Source organism: Mesoplodon mirus, assembly GCF_964341445.2.
Source record: "Mesoplodon mirus genome assembly, chromosome: 6".
Lineage (NCBI taxonomy): Eukaryota > Metazoa > Chordata > Mammalia > Artiodactyla > Ziphiidae > Mesoplodon > Mesoplodon mirus.
In genome coordinates, this window is record NC_138982.1 from 7948279 (window position 1) to 7961863 (window position 13585).

General features: G+C 39.6%; 1 protein-coding gene across 3 annotated transcripts in view; it reads left to right on the top strand.

Annotated features, from left to right (window-relative positions):
- Positions 1-13585, top strand: part of RASA2 (RAS p21 protein activator 2) — a gene marked incomplete at its 3' end in the record, with an annotated part of 119401 nt that overhangs the window by 11728 nt on the left and 94088 nt on the right. For all 3 annotated transcript variants that reach the window (XM_082624395.1, XM_082624396.1, XM_082624397.1), the window contains exon 2: positions 12791-12908. In XM_082624395.1, the coding sequence (XP_082480521.1) occupies positions 12791-12908 (118 nt within the window). The remainder of the gene's footprint in view (positions 1-12790; positions 12909-13585) is intronic.

The window sequence follows — 13585 nt, forward strand, 5'->3', positions numbered from 1 at the left end:
AGGAGTTGTACTTTCTGTTGTTCAGGTTTTATAACCACAAGACAGGTCTTTGCTCACTGCCTTTAGGCTAACCACCTAAACTATACTGGATTCCTGGAGTCCTTTGCCCACTCAAGTGCTCACTCAGTGCTATTACCTTGTTTACGTCTTACTGGTGATTGCGCAGTACCTTACTTCCATGATGGAGTAGGGGTGTAGTGGTAGTGAGACTTTATCACTCCCTGTTTCTTTAACCTCCAGGTCCCAGGTTGATATCTTAGTGCCTGTTCTTCGGTAGAACCAGATTTCTGCTAGCAATTATGTAATCTGTTGATTTTTTTAAAGATTACCAGTTGAGTGGGGTTATAGAATCTCAGATTATATTTTTTTAAAGGTACTTTATCATTTATTGGGAGTGAGAAAAGTTGCTTGACAATCTAGTTATCTGATTATGTTAATTTATGCATTGGAAAACCCTACTTACTAGTAGATATTCCAGCAGTCACCATATGCCTGTTGGCGTCTCATTCTCTGCCTCAATAGTATCACAAATATAAATGTATAACTTCCCAGTGGTGCTTTCGAGATGACAACTAGAGAGCGAAATAACAGCTATGTAACTTTTTTCTCTTCAGTGGTTCTTAGGTACCCCCCCCCTCCTTTTTTGTTACTGTACACCTGGGGCAATCTCACATACTCTGGAGAGGGTGCATAGGAAACCTTTTGGAAGGTCATGTGTGATTATGGCAGTTTTTCTCTTCCTTTCTCCATTGAGAACTGTAAAAAATGAACAAGAGAGAGCTCTTGTGTAAGATTTCTTTATAGGAAGTATTTATTAGGTATCTAGAAATTGATTGAACGATAAATGAAAATGTAGCATGTTGAAAACATGATTTTCTGCTACTTTTCTAGTAATCACCTAACCTCTCTGAGCCTCAGCTTCCTTTTGTATAAATTCATAATGGCAGTTATTCTAATCTTACAGAGTGGTTGTGGAAAGATTGGATGACTTGCTATAGTGCCTGGCTCATTGTAACGTAAGCAGTAGTGATAATCGGTAAAGTATATATATTCATAGTTTTCTTGATGAATAGCTATTTAATATAAATGTATATCCAGTTCTTGTAGTGTTCATGAGATTAAACTGGCCACAGGTAGCAATATCTAAAAACATTTGAAATCAGTGTTGCCACGTGCATTTTAAAACATTTCAGGTGTTATCTCTCAGGATCTTAAAGCTACGGGAGCCTAGAAGATTAACTAGTTAAGGCGTTGCAAACTCCAGTCTACAGAGACCAGGCATAGTGAAGTTAAAGCCAGGTGGGGATTGTTAGGATTTCGAAAGAGGCTGTCTGTCTACAGTTTCTACTCAGAACCACGTTGCCAGGTCTCTGATTATTAAAAAGAAACCAGAAATATGGATTTATTTATTATTAACTCTCCCAGTTTCTAGATGTTGGCTACATTTTTCCTAACACTATGCAAGACAGACAAAATAAATCTCTGGTTAGCTGAACCCCAAATTGTGCCCCCCCATTTGAAATAGTTCAAACCCCTCATTTTAGAGATGTGCAGCCCGAGGTATAGAAAGGTCAGGTGTTTGTGCATCTGTTTCCTCTAGTAGAAATGTATTATTTCTTTAATAAAAGTCTCATTAAAAAAAAGTGAGCTTCTCTGGTATATCTAGTTGTTGAATTACAGATTATCTTTGGTCAGGACCTAATGGCTTGAGTGAATGGAATTGTGTACAGATGCTAATTTTTAGGAATCTCCAACCAAGGAAGGGCGCTACTAGTTACTATTTACTGAGTGCTTACTCTGCTCTAGGTGTGGTGGTAAGTGCTTGACCTCAGCTAATAGTCACAGTAGTCCTTGAAGCATTATAATTACCTCTTTTTATGCAGGAGGTTGAGACTAGGGACACGCAGATCGTTAAGTACGAAACTCACGTTGGAACTCATGTGTCTCCAAAATGAATTTGTTTAACTTGCACCAGTACTGTATATGTTTTCAGAATTTTGTGCAACTTTCATCTTACTGCAAAAATTAAACATCATACGAAAACTTGAACGACCTTATATGTTAGCATTACATAGGATTGTCTTGGGACTCCCCTGGCAGTCCAGTGGTTAAGACTCGGCACTTTCGTTGCAGGGGACATGGGTTTGAGTCCTGGTCGGGGAACTAAGATCCTGCATGCCACGCAGTGCAGCAAACAAACAAACAAACAAACAAAACACATATAGGATTGTCTTTCTGTCTATAATTAGATGGCATAACAGCATTTTACTTTTATTCTAAGCTTGTCAACACTGAAACTGTTATATTTTTAAGCGTATGTTTGATTCATTCTCCTTCACTCCGTTTTTTTGTTGTGTATGTAAATGATAATGTTTGCATAGTTTTATGTCTTCCCCCCCATCTGAAGGTCTAATCCTCTGTTTAGGTTGCTATTCCAGTTATTAGAACATCATATCCTAAGTCACTCAGGCCAAATTCTGTGAATTTTCTCTCTGTAGTACCTCTTCCATTTTTCTTTTCCTCCCGTCTCCCCTTTATTCCCTTAGTTTAGGCCCGGTAACTGTTAGTAATTTTCCTGAAGCATAGTTCTGATCACACAGAAACTTCTAGTGACCCTTGTTGCTTCCTGAATAAAGTTAAAACTGCTTAGCTTGGCATTCCAGGTTCTGTTTGATGCCACCTTTCCTTTACAGTCTCATCCTTTCTTATAACCCTTTCATCTCTCTTTACGCTTTAGCCAACTTGTACTCTTCACTGCCTCCTTGAAGGTGCTCCTCCTGTTTCCACCTCCCGAGCTTGTTCACGCTGTGCCTGCCTTACTCCTGGAATGTTATCCCTCCGTTCCCAGTTTCTGTATTTAAAAAAACTTACTTGGAAGAAGTTACTGTGAAGATTAAGTGAAATAAAATATATGAAGTCCCTAAAAAAATCTATGTGTAATATATTATTTATTTGATAAATGAATATAGTGAACTATTATTATGATTTAGCTTTCCTCCCACTTCAAATAATCTTTATCTTCGGATCATCTTGTCCAGGACCCTGGCCCTTTGCAGTTTCTCTTGGGAGTTAATCATGCTGGCGGGTCTGTATTGGCTTTTATTTCTGTGCTTAAGGTATCCTTTGAAATAGATTGGAGATTCTACAAGATCTCTTAGGATAGTTTCAGACAGGAATAGCTACCTGTTCCTCTCAACACTGCTGTGTTCAGAAAGACATTAATAGGAAGGGAAAGACTAGGCTTTGGAATTTGATTCCTGTCATTTCACTGTGCCAACTGTGTAACTGTGAATTTTTTTTTCAGTTTATAGAAGAGAACAGTAATGCTTATGTCACAAGGTTGTTGTACCAACCAAATGAAGTATTTGAGAACATATTTAGCACTGTCTCGGAGCATGCAACTGCTTGATAAATATTTATCTTCTTTTCTTACTTATCCCAGTAGTGTTCCCCTCTAGGACACACAGAAACATGCATACAAACCTATAGATATAAATGCATGCACACAGTCCCCCCAAAACATACACATAAACACATATATGCATACTCACATCCATGCCCAGAAGCATAACACTGGAATCTCTACCCAATAGCCTGATATTTGGAATTCTAGTCCTAGGTAAAATTTATATGGTAGGCTCTGGACCTGTGACCTTTGCACAGAATCATTGATCTTGTACACAGAGAGTTGGCTGTCTTTCTGTTTCTGTTAATCTAGGTTATTGGTTTTGATTCCCAATGGTGTTTATCTTCTTGGTTTAAATTGTTTACTTTTTCCCAATGACTAAGAGCTATCTTCTATAAAATATTTACTCGTCTCCCCTCTTTCTTCAGGTATTTATGCAGAAGTTACCTTCTAGGTGGAGCCTTCCTTGGCTCCCCTCCCTCTGCCATTTCCTGTGGTGCCCATTCCTGCTTAGTACTAACATACCATTTTAATTGATTTATCTTATATCTGTCCATCTGTGTTAGTTCAGTGAGGACACGGTTTTCTCTGTTCTTCTCATTACTGTGTCCCTGGCATCGGAGGAGGCACTCAGTAAACGTTTGAATGTGTGCACTTCAGGACTGGTTGGTTTGTTTTCAATATGATATCTCTGTATTAACACTATAAACATTCTGAAATTTAGTGCTTTTGGTACCTGTATACAGGAGACATTTTCTTTTTAAAACTTCGGAGCAGTTGACATGGATACACTTACATCAAACTTATAAAAAGTTTATATGCAATTTTATAATTCGTGATGTGATATTAGAACCTCTTTTTTTGCCCATGCTAAAGTTATAAACATACACATACTTACACTTATTCAGTAGATATTTCATTATCTATTATTATAAGCTAAGCATGATGCTAAGCAGTAGTCCTGTCCCTTAAGTTCATATTCAGCAAAGAGACATGTAGCAAGTCTCCTTTACTGGTTCCTTCTTAACTCTACTAATGCGAAATGATGGAGAGCTCTGAGGCTCAGTCTTCAAATCTCTTTTCTTTTCTCCACATTTACCTTCCTTGTGATTCTGTATAGTCTTAAGGTTTGAGATATATTATGTACTTGCTAATGATTCTCAAATTTTATCTCTAGCCAGCACTTCTTTGCCCACTTGCATGTGCACTTGGATATCTAATAGGCATCTCAGACTTAACATACTCAATACAAACTCTTGACCCCTCTTTCCCAACAAGAGACTCTTTCCTCTGGAAGTGGCATCTCTGTTCATCCAGATCATCTGCTCTGGCTGAAACCCCTTAAGAAGTGATCCTTGACCCCTTTTCCTCTCACACCCATATGCAAACTATCAAAAACCCTGTTGGCTCTGTCTTCAACATACATGCCCAGCTGACCACTTCTTTCCATGCCAGGACTGCGCCCCCAGTCTCCGTTATCTCTAATCAAAATTATTACAATAGCCTCCTATCTAGTTTCCTGCTTCCACCCTTTTCCTTCTGCAGTGATTCTTTAGACCAAAAGTTAGATCATGCCATTCTTCTGCCCATAATCCTTCAATAGCTTCCCATCTCATTCTGAAAAACCTAAGACTTTCCATTGGCCTACAAGACCCTATTTAACCTGTTTCCTTCCGCAATCCTACTTCATCTCTTACTGTTTCCTCGGTCTTCCTACTTTGCTTACTGTTTTACAGCCATACTGGCCTCCTTGCTATTCCTTCAGTGTGCCAAACTATCCTGTCTCAGGGCCTTTGCATATTTTATTGTTTCTGCTCGTAGGGCCTTTGCATATTTTATTGTTTCTGCTCGTCCATCTCTTTCCCCAGGTATCTGCGTGACTCATTCCCTCATTGACCTCCTTCAAGTATCTCCTCAAATATCTTCACAGAAAGGCCTTCCTTGATTCCCTGTATAAAATAACATTGCTCTCCTCCCTCTCTACCCTCTGGGCCTGGCACTCCCTAACTGTATTACCTTACTTTATTTTCTTCCATGGCAATAAATATTATATACTTACTTGTTTAAGAGTTTATGATGCTTGTCCCCATTGCCTCCATTGTATAAAAGTTCCATGTGGGCAGAGACCTAGTTTTGTTCATTGTTATATTCCCAGCATTTAGAAAGGTGTCTGGCATGCTGTAGGCGCTTAATAAATATTTGTTGAATGAAATACAAGTGCAATACAATGCGATCCTTAGAGTAGAAGTGCATATAAGATGTATTAGGGAATAGAGGAAAGGGTGACTTGCCTACCTAGGAGCGGAGGGAAGACTTTACAAAGATGGTCTTAAGCAGAGCTTTCAGGAGAAAAAAAATCAGGTGAGAGCATCCCATGCAATGAAGATAGTGTTGAAAATGTACAGGGGCGTGAGAGAACACAGTGTTTTCAAGGAACTAAAAATACAGTACTGCTGGAGCATAACTTGTGGGGGTAAAGATTAAGTAGTAGATGGTGCCAGATTATGAAGGGTTTTTATGCCAGACGAAGGAATTTTAGGTTTTATCCTGCAAGGTGGGCAGTGGTAGATATGGAGGAGCCATTGAAGATTTTGGGGCAAGGAGTGATATATATGTTTACATATTAAAAAAGTAACTGGCCACAGTGTGAAGGAAGGGGGTCAGAGCTAAGTACAGCATTTTGTTATATACTCTGTCTATGAAGTTGCAAGATATGGATGATGCAGAGAAACAATTACTGTCACGTTTTATGGTTGACAAAACCAGTGATGTGTAGTGTGAAGGTGTTCTTGGCCTACTTGCAGTACATCTGTGAGGGAGGAGAAATGCCCGGTGGAGGATTGGTTCACCTCTAAAAATCCATGCTTTAGGAGAGAAGATTTTTTAAAAAAAATTTGGCTAACAATTATGTTGTAAGTCATGTAGACTGAAAAGTTCTTAAAGAGTACCAGTTATGAATTCAACAAGAAATGATGTTGTTACAGAGTAAAAGATGTTGTGCTTGAAGGCCAGCCTCCTTTCTTCGTAGAGGAACGGTTGTTTCGTCCATAATACGCCTCCCGCTCTTGATTCATTGTTGAAGGAAATAGCAACAGTTGTAAATGTAGTCAGAGCTATACTGTTTGCTGTAGGGCCAATAATCCATCTGTCTTTGTAGAAGTACCTGCCTTTGCCTATTGAAGTACCCTGGCATGCACAGAATTTTTAAAATCAAGAATAAGCCAAAAACATTTTCTACTTTCCTTCAAATGCAAGTAAAAACTATTTCCATTATTTCAGCTGTCTTGCTCAAGTGTCATATCTTAGCAATATATTGAATGTCTTGAACACATTTTAATCTTTTTACTTTAGAGTCAAAATAGGATGTGTAAATTTAAGGATAAGATGGGGGTACTCAAATGGTGCACATGGTTTGGTGGTTGAGAATTTGGCACTCCCAAATTCATGGAAACATGATATTGTATTATTGAGCATGTTTTCAAAACCACATCCAAATGCTGCAGTAGGAAATGAAGAAATGTTTTCCAAAGGCAGATACAACCATGCAGAGAGTTAGGGTCCATTTGTCTCCATTTCCCAAGTTGAAGCATTCACCTTTTGAGTGTGCTCTGCTATTCAACTCATTGTCTAGTGGAACCCTAAAAGTGGTTGTCAGTGAGATACTGCTTTATAATTTCTGAGTCCATGTTTGATCCAGATAGCCACATCTAGTTGAAAGACTTATACCAAACTCTGATGACCAGTAATGTGAGATGGGACTTTCAAATTTGTTAGAAAAGGTAGAAAGGATACGAAAAGAAGCTAGTCAGGATTAGGTTACAGAATCAACTCTAGCTAGTGTAAGCAGAAAGAGATTTAATCAAAGATTTTTTTTTAAATAAAAGATTTTAAGTGGCTTACAGAATTGTTAGAAAGACTGAAGAAATAGACTCTAGTCCAACTTTCAAGAATGACATTCAAAAGCCACATTGCATCTGGGCCACGAAGGGATTTGCTACCTCTGTTTGGATCAGAAAGGTGCCTGCAAAATTAGGAAGTTGTAACTTTTAGCTGCTAGTCTTAGAACCTTGCCACCTCTACCATGATCAGGCATCTTCCACTATTAGGAAACAGCCAGCGACAGGCAACCATCTTCACCGGTAAACTGTTGTCACTGCTGCTGGCTCTAGAAGTAGTTTTATTATTATTACTTCTTGGCCACACCGTGCAGCTTGTGGGATCTTAGTTCCCCGACAGGGATCGAACCTGTGCCCCCTGCACTGCAAGCACGGAGTCCTAACCACTGGACTGCCAGGGCATTCCCCTGCTGCTGCTGGCCCCAGAGCTAAGCCACACTGGCCACAACGTGTGTGACAGAATGGATGCCTTGTATCCTTCTTCTTGACGTCTGTGAAACCTGTGACTGGATACAAGGGCTGCAGCCAGCGCTACTGCGGGAAACTTGGACATCTCCACGACAGTACTTGCCAGTAGAAGCAACATAAATGCAACCTCCCTTCTCTTTTGTCCTCCAGATTTCCAGCGAGTGCATCTAGTTAACGGAATTTAAATCACATCCACAACCCTAACTACAAAATAGGCCGGGAAATGTAGTTCTTAGCTTTCTAGTCTCTGCAGTACAGGAAATCGTACGCCCAAGGACATTGTAACAGTTGATGAACGCTAACCCACCGTATCTGCCACAGACACAGACCCTGATTCTCCTGAAGGCTAGCCATCATCAAATGCGCTATAGATAAATTGAGAAAGATGGCACATAATACCAGCAAATAATGTTGAGAGGCTTACAGATATTTGTATTTTAGTATATTTTAAAAATTGTTTTATAATGACATATTAAAAAAAAATGCCTGAAATCGGTTCTCCACCTATATGATGAATTTAGTGGTCTGTGGATGCCCAGAGTTACCTGACATTTAAAGTGTGGGTAGTGGATGAAAAGCCTGAAAGAGGGAGTTCAAAAAAAAAAAATTAAAATGGGTTACCTAAGCTGAGGAAAGGTCAGTGTTATCAAACACTGAAGTGTGATTAAATAAGGTGGGACCAGAAGAACAGTCATTTGATTTGGTAGCACTTAATATTATTAGTGTCCTTGAAAGTTCTAGTAAAGAAATAGGATCAGAAGCCAAATTGTAGGTTTAGGCTGTGAGTAGGAGGGGAAGGATTGAAGCAGAGATTATAGAATAAGTTTTCCGGAAGCTTGCCTTTTAAGGAGCAGTAGTTTATTGTTTGTTTGGTTTTTGTCCAGTGCACTTGCTTATTTATATACAATAATCAACTAGAACTAGTGAGGCCCTATGAAAATATCACAGGACAGGTATAATCTTCTGAAGTTCCTCACTTCTTTGTGTAGCTTAATATAAAGTGTGTGCTATTAAATTAATCTTTCTGCTTAGAGATATATTGAGTACAGCGTCGTTTTTGTTAATTCTCTAACCATTAGTTACTTTACTTTTGTTTTTTTAAAATAAAGTGACAGTTAATTTTGATTTATGTTTTTTATAAAGTGCCAGTTAATTACCACTGTATTTTGGAGTTACAGTTTAAAGTCTTGATAGCTGACTTAATCAACATATATTAGCATGATTAATTGGTGATCTGGCATTGATTAGATGAATTTACTTTTCATTGTAGTTTATTTTGAACATTAGTGACAGATATTCAAAGATTATGACAACTGCTTTTCTAGGAAGTGATGTTGAGTGCATTTTATATATTACGTAGAACTTGAATTTTAATTGTTCTGAGTAAATATCTGATAACGTCAAGTTCATTGGATTCTGTAGACAAAATAACCCCCACTGTCTCCCTCTTAGAAAGGTGGGCAGTGGAATATGTGTACATTTATATAGTGTAGTTTTCTCAAATTGCAGTAGTGTGAATGAAACAGCAACATGTTCAAGGGCAGTGATTTAGTATTTAAGATTCCCTCATTAGATATGGAGCATGTTTATTATGATTTAATTCCAAATTTGTTTATATTCCAGGCCCTATATGGTGACCTAGGTGGATTTTTAGTTAAAAAAAAAACAACGCAGACCCTCTGGATTACACAGAGGGGAGATGGCAAAGAAGGAGAGACTTAAAGGAGAAGGTTGAAAGTAATGAAAACAGAATTGCTGGGCAGTGTCCTGGAGTGAGAGGGAGGGAATGGGGTAGAGAGAGCACAGGTAGGTAGATGGATGAGCTGTAGATAATAGGGAGGGACATGTAGTCTTTTGAGGAAGAGAAGATGGATGGATACAAATTCAAATATATATTATTTTTCCTGTTAGGAAACGTGAAGTTGTAAAGGCCAACCCATATTAGGCAAGTTGGGGGTCATTTAAAAAATTAGATTCCTTTATTTTGACTTGAGATGCTTATTCTATGACGTGGTAACTTGATTTCTTTCCCCTAATCTCTCAGTGACAGACTTAATAACAGTGAGTATCTTACTGGTGCCTTTCCATTGATTTTTCTAATTTTATTTTATTCTAGTTTTAGTTTTTGAGAATTCTGTTTTGTTCGGTGGACTTACTCAGGACTTAAGCCTGAGAGACAGCCTCTCAGATAGCTCTGAGGGACTGTTCCCTGATTTTTCTAATTTTAATTTTTAAAAAAAATCATTTGTTTATTGAGTTTTTCATAAGTGCTTCTTAAGTTTCTGCTAGACTTCTTTAAACGATATTGGTTTAAATGACCTTTAGTTTTATTTATTTATTTATTATTTTAAAAATATTTATTTATTTATTTATTTGGCTGTGCCGAGTCTTAGTTGCAGCATGTGGGTTCTCTAGTTGCAGCATGCAGGATCTTTAGTTGCGGTGTGCGGGATCTAACCCGGGCCCCCTGCATTGGGAGCACAGAGTCTTAACCACTGGGCCACCAGGGAAGTCCCTGGCCTTTAGTTTTAAAGTTGGTAAGCAGAAAGAGACTTGAGTTTATCTAGCCCAGGCTTTCGTTAGGAAAACTGTTCTTCAGAGATTTGTCTGAAGTCATTTGTCTACTTAGTAGCAGAGGTAATACAGGAACATTGGTTTCATGATTCTCACGGAAATGCTCTTTCCCTTATGCAAACTACATTGCTTTCCTAATTTAGTACACTGGTGCCTGATTTCAGCACCTACAGTTTTGTGTGTCCTTTTAGCCAATGAGCATCTCACAAGAACTTCGAAACTAGACTTACTTGATTCTTTAATATTCATTCAGCAAACATTTCTCAGTATTTAACAGTCACTATTTCAGATCTTGGGGCTCAGTAAGTTCTCATGCATTGAAGGAGGGAACCAAGAACTCCCAAATAATGAGGGAACCAGAAATAAACATTTAGGTAAAAATTAAGAGTTCCAGATAGTTGTAAAGGCTCTGAAGAAAACAGAGACATAGAATATGGTAGCAGGATTATTTACTTTAGATAAATAGTCAGGAAAGGTTTCTGAGGAAGTGACATTTGAGCTGAGACTTGGATGATAGGAAAAGGCAGCCACATGAAGATGTAGGGTTAGAGCATTTCAGGCAGGGGCCCTGAGCTTGGAACAAGCTTGACATGGTTGATGAATGGAAAGAAGGTGAACACTGGGGAGAGTGGGAGGAGAAGAGGTCAGAGAGGAGAGGACAGTTCAGTAGGGCTGTGTAGACCATGAAAATGGGCATTTTAAAATGGAATTGTATTCTAAGTGAAATGGAATGGCATTGGAGTAGGGGGGTAATTGACTTGAAAAGTATGTTTAAAAGATCATACTCCTTGATGGAGAGTGGATTGTAGGGTGATACTAATGAAGGCAAGGAGAAGTGGTTGCATTTGGGATTTATTTTGGAGTTCTGCTGGATTTACTGATGGACTGGACGTGGGGGTGGGAGGTTTGGGGAGCATGGTGAGAAAAAGAGAGGAAGATGGTGGTAGACTGGGGGGAGAGTGGGTTTTAGCGGAGGAAATCAGATGGTTTGTCTGGGACTTGTTAAATTTGAGAAGCCTACTGGATATCCAGGGAGGCAGTTGAGTATTCATATCTAATGTTGAGGAGGAGAAATCAGGCCTGGAAACGCATATCTAGGAGGCATCAGCATGAACACCATATACTGAAGGAATTTTGCATAGGGAAAGAAGAGAAGGTGGTCCAGAACTGAGCCCTGAAGCATTGCAACATTTAGAGGTGAGGAGGGAAAGAAGTCAGCAGAGGTCCATGAGGTAGGAAGAAAGCCACAACTACTGTGTTGCGGAAGCCAGGAGAAGAGTGAGTGTTAAGGAGGGATGTTAGCATTCACTTATATTAAATAACTAGCGCTGTCAGATCAGGTATGATGAAGACAGAGAAATGCCATTGGGTTTGGCAGTAATGGAAGGCATTGGTGACCCTAGACGGAGCAGTTTCACTGTTGTCATGGGGTTAAAAGCTGATTGGAGAGGGTCAAAGAATGAATGGAAGGTGAGGAATTAGAGACAATGGCTAGAGATGATAGTTTTTGAGAAGTTTTGCTGTGAAAGGGAGTCTAGAAATGGAATGATATCATGAGGGAGGAGACGGAGTCAAGGGAGTTCCGTTTTTGTTGTTTTTTTTTTTTTGGCGGCACGCGGGCCTCTCACTGTTGTGGCCTCTCCCGTTGCGGAGCACAGGCTCCGGACACGCAGGCTCAGTGGCCATGGCTCACGGGCCCAGCCGCTCCGCAGCATGTGGGGTCTTCCCGGACCGGGGCATGAACCCGTGTCCCCTGCATCGGCAGGCGGACTCTCAACCACTGCGCCACCAGGGAAGCCCTTTTTTGTGCTTTTTTTAAAATTGGGAAATGTCAAAGTTTGTTTGTGAGCTGACAGGAATGATCCAGTAGAGAGGAAAATTAATGATACAGGAAAGGGGGATTAATTGTGGAGACAATGTCTTTAGGGTGGTGCTGGTGGGATGGGATGAGGACATAAGTGGGGACATTGCTCTTTTCTAGGATCAGGGATACGGTGGTGTAACATGACCTCACATGCCCCTTTACACACAGCTCCTCCCTTCCGTCTCACCAGATTCCTTTAGACCAAGTTGATTATCTTTCTTTTTTTTTTTTTTTTTTTTTTTTTTCCTTTTTGCGGTATGCGGGCCTCTCACTGTTGTGGCCTCTCCCGTTGCGGAGCACAGGCTCCGGATGCGCAGGCCCAGCGGCCATGGCTCACGGGCCCAGCCGCTCCGCGGCATATGGGATCCTCCCAGACCGGGGCACGAACCCGCATCCCCTGCATCGGCAGGCGGACTCCCAACCACTGCGCCACCAGGGAGGCCCTGATTATCTTTCTTAATCACTAATTTTTTCTTCTGTGCTATATCTTGTATGTTCTTTTGGATTTAATGTGTCCCATATAAGGCTTAGCATGAGGCAGCTGGTGATATTTAACACCAGTTTTAATTTTTGTACCAACAGGTGAAGCGAAAAATTTATTGCCATATCTTGGACCCAACAAAATGAGAGATTGTTTCTGCACCATAAATTTGGACCAGGAAGAAGTGTATCGTACCCAAGTTGTTGAAAAATCTTTAAGGTTTGTAAAAAATTGGTAAATTATCATTCATATGATATATATTGAATAAAAATTTTTACACATTTTCCTGACTGTAATCAGCAAGAAGACTTTCTTCATCTGAAACTTTTATTTTCCTTTTAGATTCTGAGTTCATTTTTAGAGTTACAGAATCTCAGAGTTTGAAGGAACCTTAATGTTCATTGAGCTGGACTAAATGCCTTACGCTTAGTTCCTCCCAACAATTATTTTTGACAGGTAGTCATATGGCATTTGCTTAATAATGTTCTAGTGACCAAGGAGTTCACTGCCTCCTAAAAGCAGCCTGTTAGGTCTTAGAACTATTCTGATTCTTGAAAAGCTCTTACATTTAATTGATTAATGTCTGTCAAAAGGAGGACCTACCATATGCCAAGAACTTGCTGGGTGCTATTTATTCATACGTCCACAAGAACAAGATAGCCACAGTGCTTGCTTTCATGTGGCTTTTCATTGCCTCAAAATATATCTTCCTCTTAATTGTTCCTAATTCTGTCCCTTGGATTTCTGGAGAGCAGGTTTAATCCGTCATTCACGTGACACTCTTTCAAGTTTTTGAAAACAACTACCATATACCTCAGTTTTTTCTCTAGGCTAAATTTTGCCCACTCATTTGAACTTTTCTCAAAGTACATCATTATTTTATCTCTCTTGAGAAT